Source organism: Seriola lalandi, unplaced genomic scaffold, assembly GCF_002814215.2.
Source record: "Seriola lalandi dorsalis isolate HSWRI2012SDOR001 ecotype SW California unplaced genomic scaffold, Sedor1 jcf7180002054959, whole genome shotgun sequence".
NCBI lineage: Eukaryota > Metazoa > Chordata > Actinopteri > Carangiformes > Carangidae > Seriola > Seriola lalandi.
In genome coordinates this window covers 1219563-1231828 of record NW_019525510.1, presented here as the reverse complement: position 1 = coordinate 1231828, position 12266 = coordinate 1219563, and the positions used below count along the sequence as shown (strand labels likewise).

General features: G+C 38.5%; 1 protein-coding gene across 1 annotated transcript in view; it reads right to left on the bottom strand.

The window, feature by feature from the left end:
* Nucleotides 1-549: 549 nt before the first annotated feature.
* The window catches only part of tspan15 (tetraspanin 15), a 28483-nt gene continuing 16766 nt past the window's right edge, over nucleotides 550-12266 (bottom strand). Inside the window, exons 5-8 of the mRNA XM_023395290.2 lie at nucleotides 6393-6509; nucleotides 4040-4090; nucleotides 3122-3238; nucleotides 550-1238 (exon numbers count right to left, since the gene is read on the bottom strand). Of these exons, the coding sequence (XP_023251058.1) occupies nucleotides 1071-1238; nucleotides 3122-3238; nucleotides 4040-4090; nucleotides 6393-6509 (453 nt within the window). The 3' untranslated portion in view covers nucleotides 550-1070. The remainder of the gene's footprint in view (nucleotides 1239-3121; nucleotides 3239-4039; nucleotides 4091-6392; nucleotides 6510-12266) is intronic.

Below are 12266 nucleotides of genomic sequence, written 5' to 3'. Positions count from 1 at the left end.
GTGCGATATTGCTTAAGTAGCACATTAACTTCACATTATTCACTCATATCTCTATCATATAAGTGTGTATCTGTAAAATGTAATACTCCACAGGATTATATGTTGTAGGATGTTCTAAGGCAATTCCATCTACTCTACATCTTGGACTATTTTATTTTCAATATTCAGCCCTTTGTCTCACAAAGGATAATGCTTTGCATTTTCTCTTCATTCAGCAGCAGACTTGAGTTCAAACATGGAGACAAAGTTAAAGCTCTGATTAACAAATTAAGAAAATGTCTATAATGAGCATTATAGGCAACACTTCTTTAGCGGGACAGATCATGGCCGTTCAGTGGGCACTTGTGATATATGCAGCATATAAATTCTTATTATTCAGGCTAATATTAGAAAATAATTCATTATGAGTCTCAAACTTCAGAGTATGTCCAGTTCTATATACAACTAAGGCAGACATGTCCTGCTTTCACACAACAGAAATGGTATCCTACAATATCTAGCACTGCAGGTTTTTTGGCAACAGTAGTGGTTGGATGATAAGATCAGAGGTTGTAGAGGAGTACAGAAATGTTTTAATTGGTAGTAGAAAACACACAATGAACACCGGTATGAAAGTAAGTCAGTGCTGTAGATTTGATGTCATATCATAATACCAGAAGCAAAGTGGTTGTGTTTATCACTGTGTGTATCCCTGAGACTGTCTGAGGCACAGTGCAGCTAAAAGCACATATCTGAATGAGCTCTTATTTAACACTTGTACATAAGTACACTGTGGTTAACACATAAAGTGATAATTATTCTATTTCTACAGTAAGTTTATAGGAAAAAATAACAATTGAATAGTAAACTCCATATAATCTGGTTCCTGAAAAATTCCTTCTTCCCAATAAAAAACAAACAAACATTATTTCCCCACAGTGCAGTGAGCTTGTAGTAAACCTGCAGTTCAAAGGCAGATTCCCACAGTGGCTGCAGCAGTATCTTGATTGACTGGAGTGATTTAATCAGCTGTGAGTGTTGGCTGGAGCAGCTGTTCGCTGCTTTCTGTTTATTTATTTTTTTTGTCTCCATCAGTCGATCTCTGGCATACACTTAAACCATTTGGCCATGCGGCCCTGGCTCTTGGCTTGTCTTTCCTGTGGGTGTGAGTCCAGTAACCCATCCATGTAGTGACCGTACTCACTGATGGCATCTTCCACACGAGTGATATACAGCCAGCTGACTATCACACCAAAGAACTAGAGAAAGTGAGAGAGAGACAGAGGCTAAGTATGGGGAGGGGAGAAGGGAAGGTCATCATGGGTGCTTCTCATTTGTCTTAAATGTCTCTTTGTTTCCCTCTCTTGCATCTTACCCTCACGTCTTAGTCCTTTCCACGCAGGATACAAGGAAGATACAAGAAGAGAGGAAACATGATTTCTAAACCGTCATCTGAATCAACATCAATTTCTGATGACTACAGTACAGCCGAATCACTGTCACCCTGCAGGTGTAGTGATGTCCTCGAACATGACAAAAGTGAACGTGAAATACCTCTGCATCTGAACATTCAATACAAACTTGTATTTATATTGTAAACAGATCCATCAAACCACCTTGCTCTGACACTGAAAACACATAAGCCTGATTAACAACAGAAAGTGTAAGAATAATTAGTAGCATATATGCGCGGAAATGCTAAATACACACGATACAGGTTAAAATGGGGAAATTACCAACAATGAAAAGGAAAATCTTTATGATGAATGATGAAAAATTTTGAATTTTGAATTGAATGTTGAATCAATTAACACAGATCCAATACTTTTTAACTAAATGGTGAATCAGAACACAAATTAAAATCTAAACTTGGTGGAGATGTTGCACCAGAACTGCATCTGTTTTGTGTCCCGTTATCAGACTGCAGTGATGTCATATCAGATCGGTCCAATCAGAAAACTTCTGTGAAGGATGTGTCCTCGCACCTCTGAACATAAATAAGGGAACCGAGATGTCCTCCATTATGGTGGACCAGATTAATTCAAGTCAGCCGTAGTGAGATGAGTGAGGAGACATGAAATAGGGCAAATGAGAAGCACCACATGTATGGACTGGATGAGTGACTGACAGCTTCTGCTCACCAAAGCCCATTGTGCTTATTAAAGTCAAGCATCATCTCTATTCATACATTCATAGCTGCCAGTGTGTGTGTGTGTGTGTGTGTGTGTGTGTGTGTGTGTGTGTGTGTGTGAGTGTCTGGATTTTAATGCGTCATGTGAGTTAAAATGAGATGTGAGAAGACAGAAATGACAAAGTGATGAAAAATAGCTCCGTGTCTCTCACACCCACATCCTCTGCTGGATCTGGTAAAAAAGAAAATGGATATGAAGGGAAATGGCAGATGTAGTGTATGAACCTATAATGTGTAGATGTTTTTTTCCCAATGCTGGACAAACAACAAAGTCAGACAATTTCAAAAGGTTTGTGGTTAAAATGTTCACGTAAACTCAGATGTATCATTTGAATAATATTATTTTTGTCATCAGGTTGATGTATCAAGAATTTTGCATTAAAACTTAATGAAATGGACTAACATGCAAAGCATTTTGGGAAAATTGCCCTGCTTATTTTATCACTGCTAATGCAGCTGAGTTGTCAGATGTACCTGGGGTAAAGTAATTTACATTTCCTCCTGCTCATCGGAGCTGCTTGCATTAGACAGGCTGTTGAATATGGATGAATCTTTTATTTCACTGTGCTACTGATATTCACAAACATACTCAAACTAAAGTTGCAATTGTTAATTCCTTCCAGCAGTTTTAGCAAACTTCTTTGAGTATCAAAAAGTTCAGTTAAAAGAAAAGAAAAGAAAACAGGTTAGTAATAATCATAAATCATCATTTACTGAACAATCATGAAATGGACTTCATCTTCAAACTCACTCAAAACACAAAAGTCCACTTTTCTCTTCAGGGAGACCAGTAAACCTGCCTGTGTCTATATAGATAACAGTGCACACACTGAACTTTGACTTGTAGTTCAGTTCTGCTTCACATACAGTGAGGCTCTACACTGTAGGTGTTTCTGTGTGTTTCTGTGTGTGTGTGTGTGTGTGTGTGTGTGTGTGTGTGTGTGTGTGTACCTGAGGCAGGAGGATCCCTAACAGCAGTCCAGCCATAATCTTATAGTTGTCCATCAGCCAGATAAAGAAAGCGTCGGTGCAGCCTCTGATATGAATCTTTTCAATCAATGACAAACGCTATCGGAAACAAAATAAACAGTTATATAATAGTTACAGCCAGTACCTGAGAAAACAATAATCACTTGTTTTACCTGTTTTATATTACCTTTCACAACATTAAACGAATACAAATAACTGTCCCATGTTTTGTATCTGCCAGTTTAATTATCAAAGTGGAAATGGATGCATTTTTTTCTTTAATTTATCATTATGAAGTAAATATTGATTGCACTTGTAATGGCTATAGAATAATGACACCATCTGTGTTTACATTGGTTCCCTAAAAGCCTAATTTATGGGTTTACGGTAGAATAGTCAAAGAAGGTGAAGACTGAGAGTGGTAGAAACTGAATCAAAAATCAACCTCGGATGGACATTCACTTGATGGAGAATGCCATGGTCGCACTGGGACAGAAATTCAACCCCAGCCCTCCCCCTGCCAGGAGCAGCAGGAGGGCAGGTTAAGAGACTGACCGGGCCGGTAAAAACTTTATGGATTTTTTTTTTACAGTCCACTGGCCCACCGAGATTCATCCTTCTAATCTTGATGATGGCCAGTCCAACTATGGACAGAGCTCCAAACTTCAGCTGAGCCTTATTTCTACTAGATGCATAAGGAACAAAACCTGCATATTGACTAATACAACCAGGTGTTTTTCTCAGCCTTTATCAGAGCATTGAGGTCTGGGTTTCTGGTTCAAATTGGGATTCTTGCTTTGGACAGTAGCCCTGTTGAAAAGTTGTTCTTGTAAATGTTTAAATTGTAGCTTGTGAGGGTAAAAAGACATCTGTCATATAAGTCAGTCTTCATTATCTTACCTCTTCTGCTAGCACCATGTAGCCACACAAAGTGTTGGCCACTTCATTAGGCTGGAGGCGAGAGAAGCAGAGAGAAACAGGAGATAAAGTTAAAAGTTAGACCTAAAAGGTAAATGGGAGACAGACAGTAGCCTGCACAAAGCTTTGAGCTTCAAGGGGAGTGAACAGCAGAGAGAGGACGACACGCTTTCAGTCAAAATTTATCCTTAGAGGTGGGATTTGTAAAATTTTTGTAAAAAAAACAGGAGGCAATCTGTAAAAGAGACACACACCAAGACACACACTTCAACTGCCTGAGACTGTTCGAAGAGTGTGTGTGTGTGTGTGTGTGTGTGTGTGTGTGTGTGTGTGTGTGTGTGTGCATGAGCATGTGAACAAGCCATTTCCACTTTCAAATATTGAAATATATTCATGTATTCAAATAAGATAAAATAAACTGCCAGTCTCTCATGACTGTCTGGCACAGGTAGAAGAGGAGGGAAGGAGTGATCACCGTTTTTAAGTCATTGTTTCAATTACTTTATTTTGGAGATTTTTAATTCATTACTATGGAATTGGTACGTTTACAATGTGAGGAAAACTCACAATACCGTCACCATATTTCCCCATGAGTCATCTATGAAATATCACAATTCCTTATTACTGAAGAATCTACAAGAATCGGTGTACAGCTATGAGCTTGATACATAGCAGGCGATGCTGACGCTGCTGCATTCATTTCATTGGAGTCCTCCATCCAAAAAGAAACACCATGCTCAATCAAGTGTAGTTAATTGCTGCTTCATGTTAATTTAAACATGCAGCCTTGAAATTCAAGCATAATTACAAAGATTACACTGGAGCTACACCTCATGGACTGTCATTGATAATGCATAATGTATGGATGTGAACCTAAATATGGAAATCATATATCATCTAAATATGAATGATAAACCTTTTATCTGAATGATTAACAATTGACCTATAAGAAAGACATCAGCTGTATCTATTTCACATTCGTACCAATGGACAACATTTTGAAGAATGGAGTGCACATGCATTTAATAATTATATATGCTGTCTCTAACTTTAACTGGCACTTGGTACTTGCTACTTCTCACATAATACTTAAGTATTTTAAATAAAGTTGTCAGTCAAGTGTAATATGATATGCATTCTGCTTCTGAGCTTCTGTTGCCTATTATGTGTTGTCTGCCACACAGGGTTGTGTTCGTCATTTTTTCTATCCATCAGCTACTGTGTGTCACGAACAAATGTGTTGTTTGAGCAACGCGACCTATGAACCATATTATCTCAATGTAAGAATTTTGTCTTGGTATATTCACACAGAGAGAAGATGAATCCTGGTGGCAGTGGCTCTGCCTGTTTTAATAGTTACTGACAAATATGGGAAAGTGAATAACAAGAGAATTAATTATTGGTCTGTCACTGTTCCATATCTTAACCCGATGAAAACAGCAGGACTGAGTGCAGTAAAAATATTACACTGGCTGCCTTTAGGCAGTTTAACAATGTTTCCTCTTCAGTTAACACAAGTGAGCCACACAGCTACAACATTTATAGAGCAAATACTAAATACTAAAACAGTGGAATGAAGAATAAATTACAACCACAGAAAAAAGGAAATGAACCAGGAAAAGGAAACGAGACATCACATGCTATCCCTTAATAGGAAAATAAATAGTTGACATTTTTCTCACCTTGTTATCAGAACTGGCTCACAACAATGCAAACTTGTGGAATAAGAAAATCTTAACTGTATGTGGACTGTAGGTAACTGAATTGAATATTTACTAAGGGTGAAGGACTGGTGGTGTCACCTTCATGAGTTCAGCCTGGGGAAGTGTAATCTTGTTCATCAAACTGTTGTCAGAATAAAAGTCTTGTTTGTTCTCTCTTTATAAACTCAGGGAGAGTGTAGGTGTATAAATTGAAGGTAGCAACTGTGATGTTTTGCGTGGGAGAAAATTGCCTGTGAGTGTGTCTGGCATGGAACAGGCTTAATCACCATTATAAGGATGATGAGATGCATTTTAAATGCAACTCTTTATTATTACAGCTATTACTATAATGACATACAAACTGAGCTGACTGTTCAGGGCTTCACAGACCTGTAATAAATAAATAAATAGAGACAAGAATGACTCTATCCATAATGTTAAAGATACTAATATCTAACACTGACCTTCTAAACTGGTTAACACACATATACAGTATCAACAGTAGTAATATTACCTACCACAAGAAACGCAGACAGTAACAACAGTATATGCTATTGTATGACAGCAACATCAGATATTGTAGCAGATAGCGTTGTAATGACACTAACAGTAAAAGTGATAGTGATACCGACCTTAGTAGTAACGCAGCAGGTATATGGGACACCGCAGGCCAATGGACCAGGTGCAGAACAATTGTGGTACATGTTGACCGCCCAGTCTTTATACTCCTGACCTCCACAGCACTTAAACTGCCAGAGATGAGAAAAGTGGAGAGGAGAAAAGAGGAGACACAAGTGCAGAAATTGGAAGGAGAAAGAGAGTGAAAAATAGAGACAAAAAACAAAGAAAGAGATGGAAGAAGATGTATAAGGTGAATGAGAGATAGAGAGAGGGTAGGCAGGAATGAGAGAGAGGGGGGAGATAAAAAAGTAAACGACTAAACATTATCACTGCTGTGCTCATGCAACGCCAGTAACATTTTGCTATGAAATGAACCATAATTAAAAACAATCTGCATGTAATTATGAGTCTGTTTTTATAGTGTGTGTTTCTCTCTCTTTTACTTTGGCAAAAATCTGTGTACAGGTGGTGGTAAGGCTGGGCCACATGGTTTAAATCAATCATCAAATCAATTATTACAATATCAATATTATTTGCTCTGAATCATTAATTTGGACATTAGAAATTTGTAAATAATATATGATCAATACAATTGGTACAGTAAAGAAAACAGTGAAGTTAACAACTGAAAATAAAACCCAATGCAGTACAACAACCCTGAAATGAACCCTTTCCCTGGTCTTGTGGTAAATTTGAATTATAGGGTGTACCTCACATTTTACCATGGATGAAATAATAAAAAACACAGATGTTATCCAAACAAAGACCCCAAAGCTCCATGTGTCCTCTTGCTCACATTAAAGAAAACTAAAATCCAAATTCAATATAAAGTCTCTCTCACATTTCCTACACACTCAGCCAGCATTTGAAAGCAGCAGCCTTACAGACTGAAGTGTTTCCCCTTGAGCCAATAACACTTGCAGCCGCATACAACAACTGATACCTGACAACCTCGTGCTGTTGGTTCACAGGCACAAAATACTGTGACACCAATTATTTTTTATTGCCCTCTATTTCAGCCATTACTGACAAACCCTCAAAAAACATTATTACTTCATAGGAACAACAAATGAGGTTTGTTAAGGTATGATTATTGCTTTTGGCAGAGCGCTTTTGAGTCACATTGAAACAGCTTCATTATTTGGTTTGATTGAGTGTTTCTATGTAACACTGTTTGAATGCTGTTTAGATTACTGCTCTGTCCAGCAACCATGATAATGTAAAACAGCATCATCTGATGCAAACAACAGAGCATTTGTCATAGAGGACATTTTGACTTCTCATGGCAGTAAAGGCATAACATTCATGGGATGCAGCTGTTATTAGTTTTTAGTGTCTGTTTATAGGATAGACATGACAACCACCTGAGACCAAATGCTTTTCAGTATTTGAATTAAAAACACACACGCACATACGCACACGGATACGCACACAGCCTCAAATTATAACACTCAATCCAAATTACACCAACCCCCTAATGTTTCAGTAATCTGTAATCAGTAATTTCTATTTGATTTTTTACTTTCACTGGGTAGATAGCAGCTGCACAGTTGCCTTGGAGAGTAAAAACTCTGAATAACCCAGGAGCTTTAGCTGTGCTTTGTAGTCATTTACTAAGGCAAATATTTTATGAGCAAGGAGAAAGTGAGTGAGAAAGGCAGTAAGAGAGAAATAGAGGACAAACAGGATGACAGTAAGGGGATGAGACAAGAAATAGAGAGAGAAGATGAATAAATGAATAAAAATGAGGCTGCTCTTTGCCAGGCAGCGTGATCAGTATGCTGACATGATGCCAGTATGCCAGGAAGTTACTCCTTCTTCTCACTGGCATGACACTACAGAAAGCCAGCACTGGGTCAGGACCCAAACAAGACTCACAGGACGGCAAAGCAGTTATGATGTGATTAATGTCTGCAAATAAATCTGAAAACATTACAAGTTGAGACTAAGTTTCCAATTTAGCAGGCGCAGCTGTACGGTATAAAGCAATCTAACAGTCCTGCAGTAAATCCTTTCTTCGGGAAACTTGATGTTGAGTGCAGTTCAGCGGACCAACCTGAAGCACCAGTCTCTCAAAACACTTGAGACTGCAGCAGAAGAGTGAAGGCCCTCCATCCTCTAGGACCATAAAGAGACTCTCCTTGCAGTCACTTTCAAAGTGATGACTGGATTACAGAACAGTTCACTCAGTATTGTTATAGCAAAACACAGAGTCAAGTGAAATGTATTCTCCTCTGTTTTCATCCCTGTCTCAATCAAACACTGTTTCTATTAGACCCTGAAACAAAGACTGCTCTGCTGGTTTCACAGATGGACCTTTATTGACCATTTTCTCTTTTCTTTTTGCATATTTCCTGTGGTTTTCTACCGTCTTCTTCACTGTTGGATGGCAAATATTCTTCATATGTCAATTAATGGGAGAAAATCCTCAGAGTAAGTCATGTCTCGCAGAATTAGCAGAAGGAATGACTGATTTTGTAGTCAACTGCCTGAGTGACTGATGATCGGCTGTTCACTGGCAGACTGGCTGAATGAGTAACTAACTGGATGGCTAATTGGCTGCTCAGATTGTGGGCTGTATTAGACACAAGTCAGTCCATCCTGTGCTCCCTGCCATGGCACCCATGTAGCAACACTGTGGCATGCATGAGGCTGAAAATTAAAAGATGTTTTTTAAATAATTTTGCTAAACTTGCCGGCTCATTCTCTCCCCTTCCACCTCAAATTGTTTTTAGTGGCACCATAAGGTATTAGAAAAACTCACACCTCAGAGTTTATATTAGTGAGAGCTGATTCTGTCTAAATTAACAGTAATCAAGACAACGACCAAAGGATTTGCATGAAATGTAAAATAACTTTCAAGGCCGAGTTCAATGAAAGTTCAATATGTTTTTCTGGATATATCAACATTTGTGAGCTTTAACTTATTGTGTGTTCTTTATGTCACACGCTGTGTTACTATTGTTGGCTGGAGCGCAACAGCCGGGACAACGACTGTCAGTGACTGACTGACTGACTGACTGACTGACTGACTGACTGACTGACACCGGGAACCCACTGCCTTAGATACTTACAAAAACAGTCTAAGTGTCAACACCCACTCATCCACAGAGTTGATGAATGCCCAAATGTAGCACTCATCACTGGCACAGTAGCAGCTCAACGGGTAAAGCATTTTCTTTGTCACTTTAATAAACACTGGAACGTCATAAAAATAATCTCCCCTACATCTATATGTAATATGAGGACTGGTTAGCTTACATATAGCCTCCTGCTTACAGATGCAAAACTTAGTGATGCTTTATGAAAAACCAGGCAGAGTACCACTGCTACATAATAAGAAGGAGGAACTCATATCTTACAGTGATGCTCCTCTTGAGCAGCAGAGGATCTACAGTAACACGACCTGAACAAACAATCTATCGCTCTACATAAATAATGGACTGTTCCTGCCAGTGTCAAGCCAGCATCCTATCTAATGGATGGACATAGTCTGTAGACCAAACTGATCAATCAGGGCTTCTCCAGGTCTAATAGATGAGGCCAGGTATCAATAATAGATAAGTGGAGTTATTGATTGGTTCTTCAGAGAGAACTGACCTATAGATTTTAAATAATGTAAATATTATAACACTTTGATTCTCTTCATTTTATTTTTGTTTATTGTCAGTTTTTCCCTTTGGTTACATCATTCCACCAATTGGTGTTTAATACTCATTAACATGCATGAACAAGTATGAATGAAGCAGGTTTTTCTCTATGACTCATATTATTTCAGGAGCCACGGTGGCAAACTCTGTATTTCTTTTTTAAACAATGTGTTGATATTATCAAATGTATAATATGTAACTTTTCTGCATTATAACAACTAGACCTATGTCGGCTATAGATTTTGTTGAGTTACATTATTCCAAATGTCTCCATCAATTTTCAAACCAAGATAAATCGGTAATTTTAATCAAGGTAATGGTTAGTTTAATTTAGTCGCCTACCAATTGCATCATTTAAGCCACATTCTGGTTGTTTTTAAGAATATATTTTAACCAGATGAAGGATTTTAGTCATTGGATGTAGCTGGATCTTAAGTTATCGGAGAAACAAGCCGAGCACACGTTAGTGACAATCCTGTCAAACTGTTCTATTCAGTGTTTTTACCGGTTTTCATCACCTGCTCCATTTGTTCTGGAGAGGAGGAGGCGAACTCTGCGAATCATTCGGCTCCGGGGAAAAACAAACGGTGGACATAAAATTTCATATTGTGCTTAGAAAAATACTTGACAAAGTCGCATACAAATAACTGGATGATACAAGTCCTGTATATGACGTGTCAACTTGGGTTTAAGAGCTAATCTCCAAAACAGCCCCTGCAGGACAATTAATGACATCTAGATCAATAGTGACTCAAAAAGCATTTCCATTATTTTCCTAAAAAGTGTCTTGATTCTAATAATCCACTAAACACACATGAAAAAAATCTTTCAATAAAAACTGTTGATAAAAGCCAAGTCCTCTGTCCTTCTCACTGACTCCAAGCCAAGGGTCTAAGGATAGAGGCTGCTGTGTGCTGTGCAGATTGTAAAACCCTTTGAGGCAAATTTTTGATTTGTGATATTGGGCTATATAAATAAAATGGACTGGCCTTGAGTTAGATCTCTCAGGTCTCAGGTCATGCAGTGGTTTTATAACTGCATAAGGTTGTTGTGTACACAGTGTAGACATCTGCTTCAAAGCATTGATAGTTAGATGTCAGGCTTTTATGAATCATATTGGAGAGTGACAGAAGAACCAACCGGTCGAGGCAGATGGCCACCCACCAGGAGTCCAGTTCTGCTCGAGGTTTCTGCCTCTTAAAAGGAAGTTTTTCCTCGCCACTGTTGCCTCGCGCTTGCAGTTGGTGGGGAATTGTTGGATCTCTGTAAATAATATTATATAAGGACTAGACCTGCTCTATTCGGAAAGTACCTTGCGATAACTTCTGTTGTGAATTGGCGCTATACAAATAAAAATTGCCTGACTTGACCAACAAGACTAAGATACGATGAGTCTGTGTGTGTGTTTGTGTGCATGTGTGTAAGGTTTACTAACACACACACACACGCACACACACACACACACACACACACACACACACACACACACACACACGTGTATGTATGTATGTAAAAGGATACCGGGTTCAAATATTAAAATTTACATGGTACAGTTTAAAGTGTGTTTTGTAAATAAAATTGCCTTGGCTTGCTTTGCCAAAATGCCAATAATGCTGCCTGTGATGAATCAAAAATGAACTTATAAATATGCATGACCATTTTTATGTCAAACAACCACATGCCAATGGGGAAATGAAGTCAGTGTCTGTCTGAATGACTGAATAGCTCTGTTGTTTGCGGTGCCGTAAGACTTCTTGATATGAACCACAAAATCCTACTGCAGCAGCTGTGAGAACACTCATAGCTGTGACTCCAATATAAATTTTGAATAAAAAATGGTCTGAACTATTTGAGTTGCATGGTGGACGGGTGTCTGGAGTTGCTAAGGTTTTCTCTAATGATGAAAATGAAAAATGTCAGCTTATTGCAATAAAACATTGCAATACTCAACATTAAGATTAGTGTTATGATTAACTAGAATGTAATTGTGTGGGGAAAAGGGCCGTCACTGCCTCCCCCAGTGTTGAAGATACAGACGGCCATTTCTGGTCAAACAAATGACACATTTCCATTAGAATAGCGAGGCGCAGTGGATATAGAAAGGCCATCTATAAATGAACTCATCTCAGGATATGATATGACCTGCCACTAATCTATAGATTTGTGTGTTGGATCCAAGATGAGATTTTTCTCATTTCCCGTTGTTGCAGACCTGATACAATTTACACGTCCTGT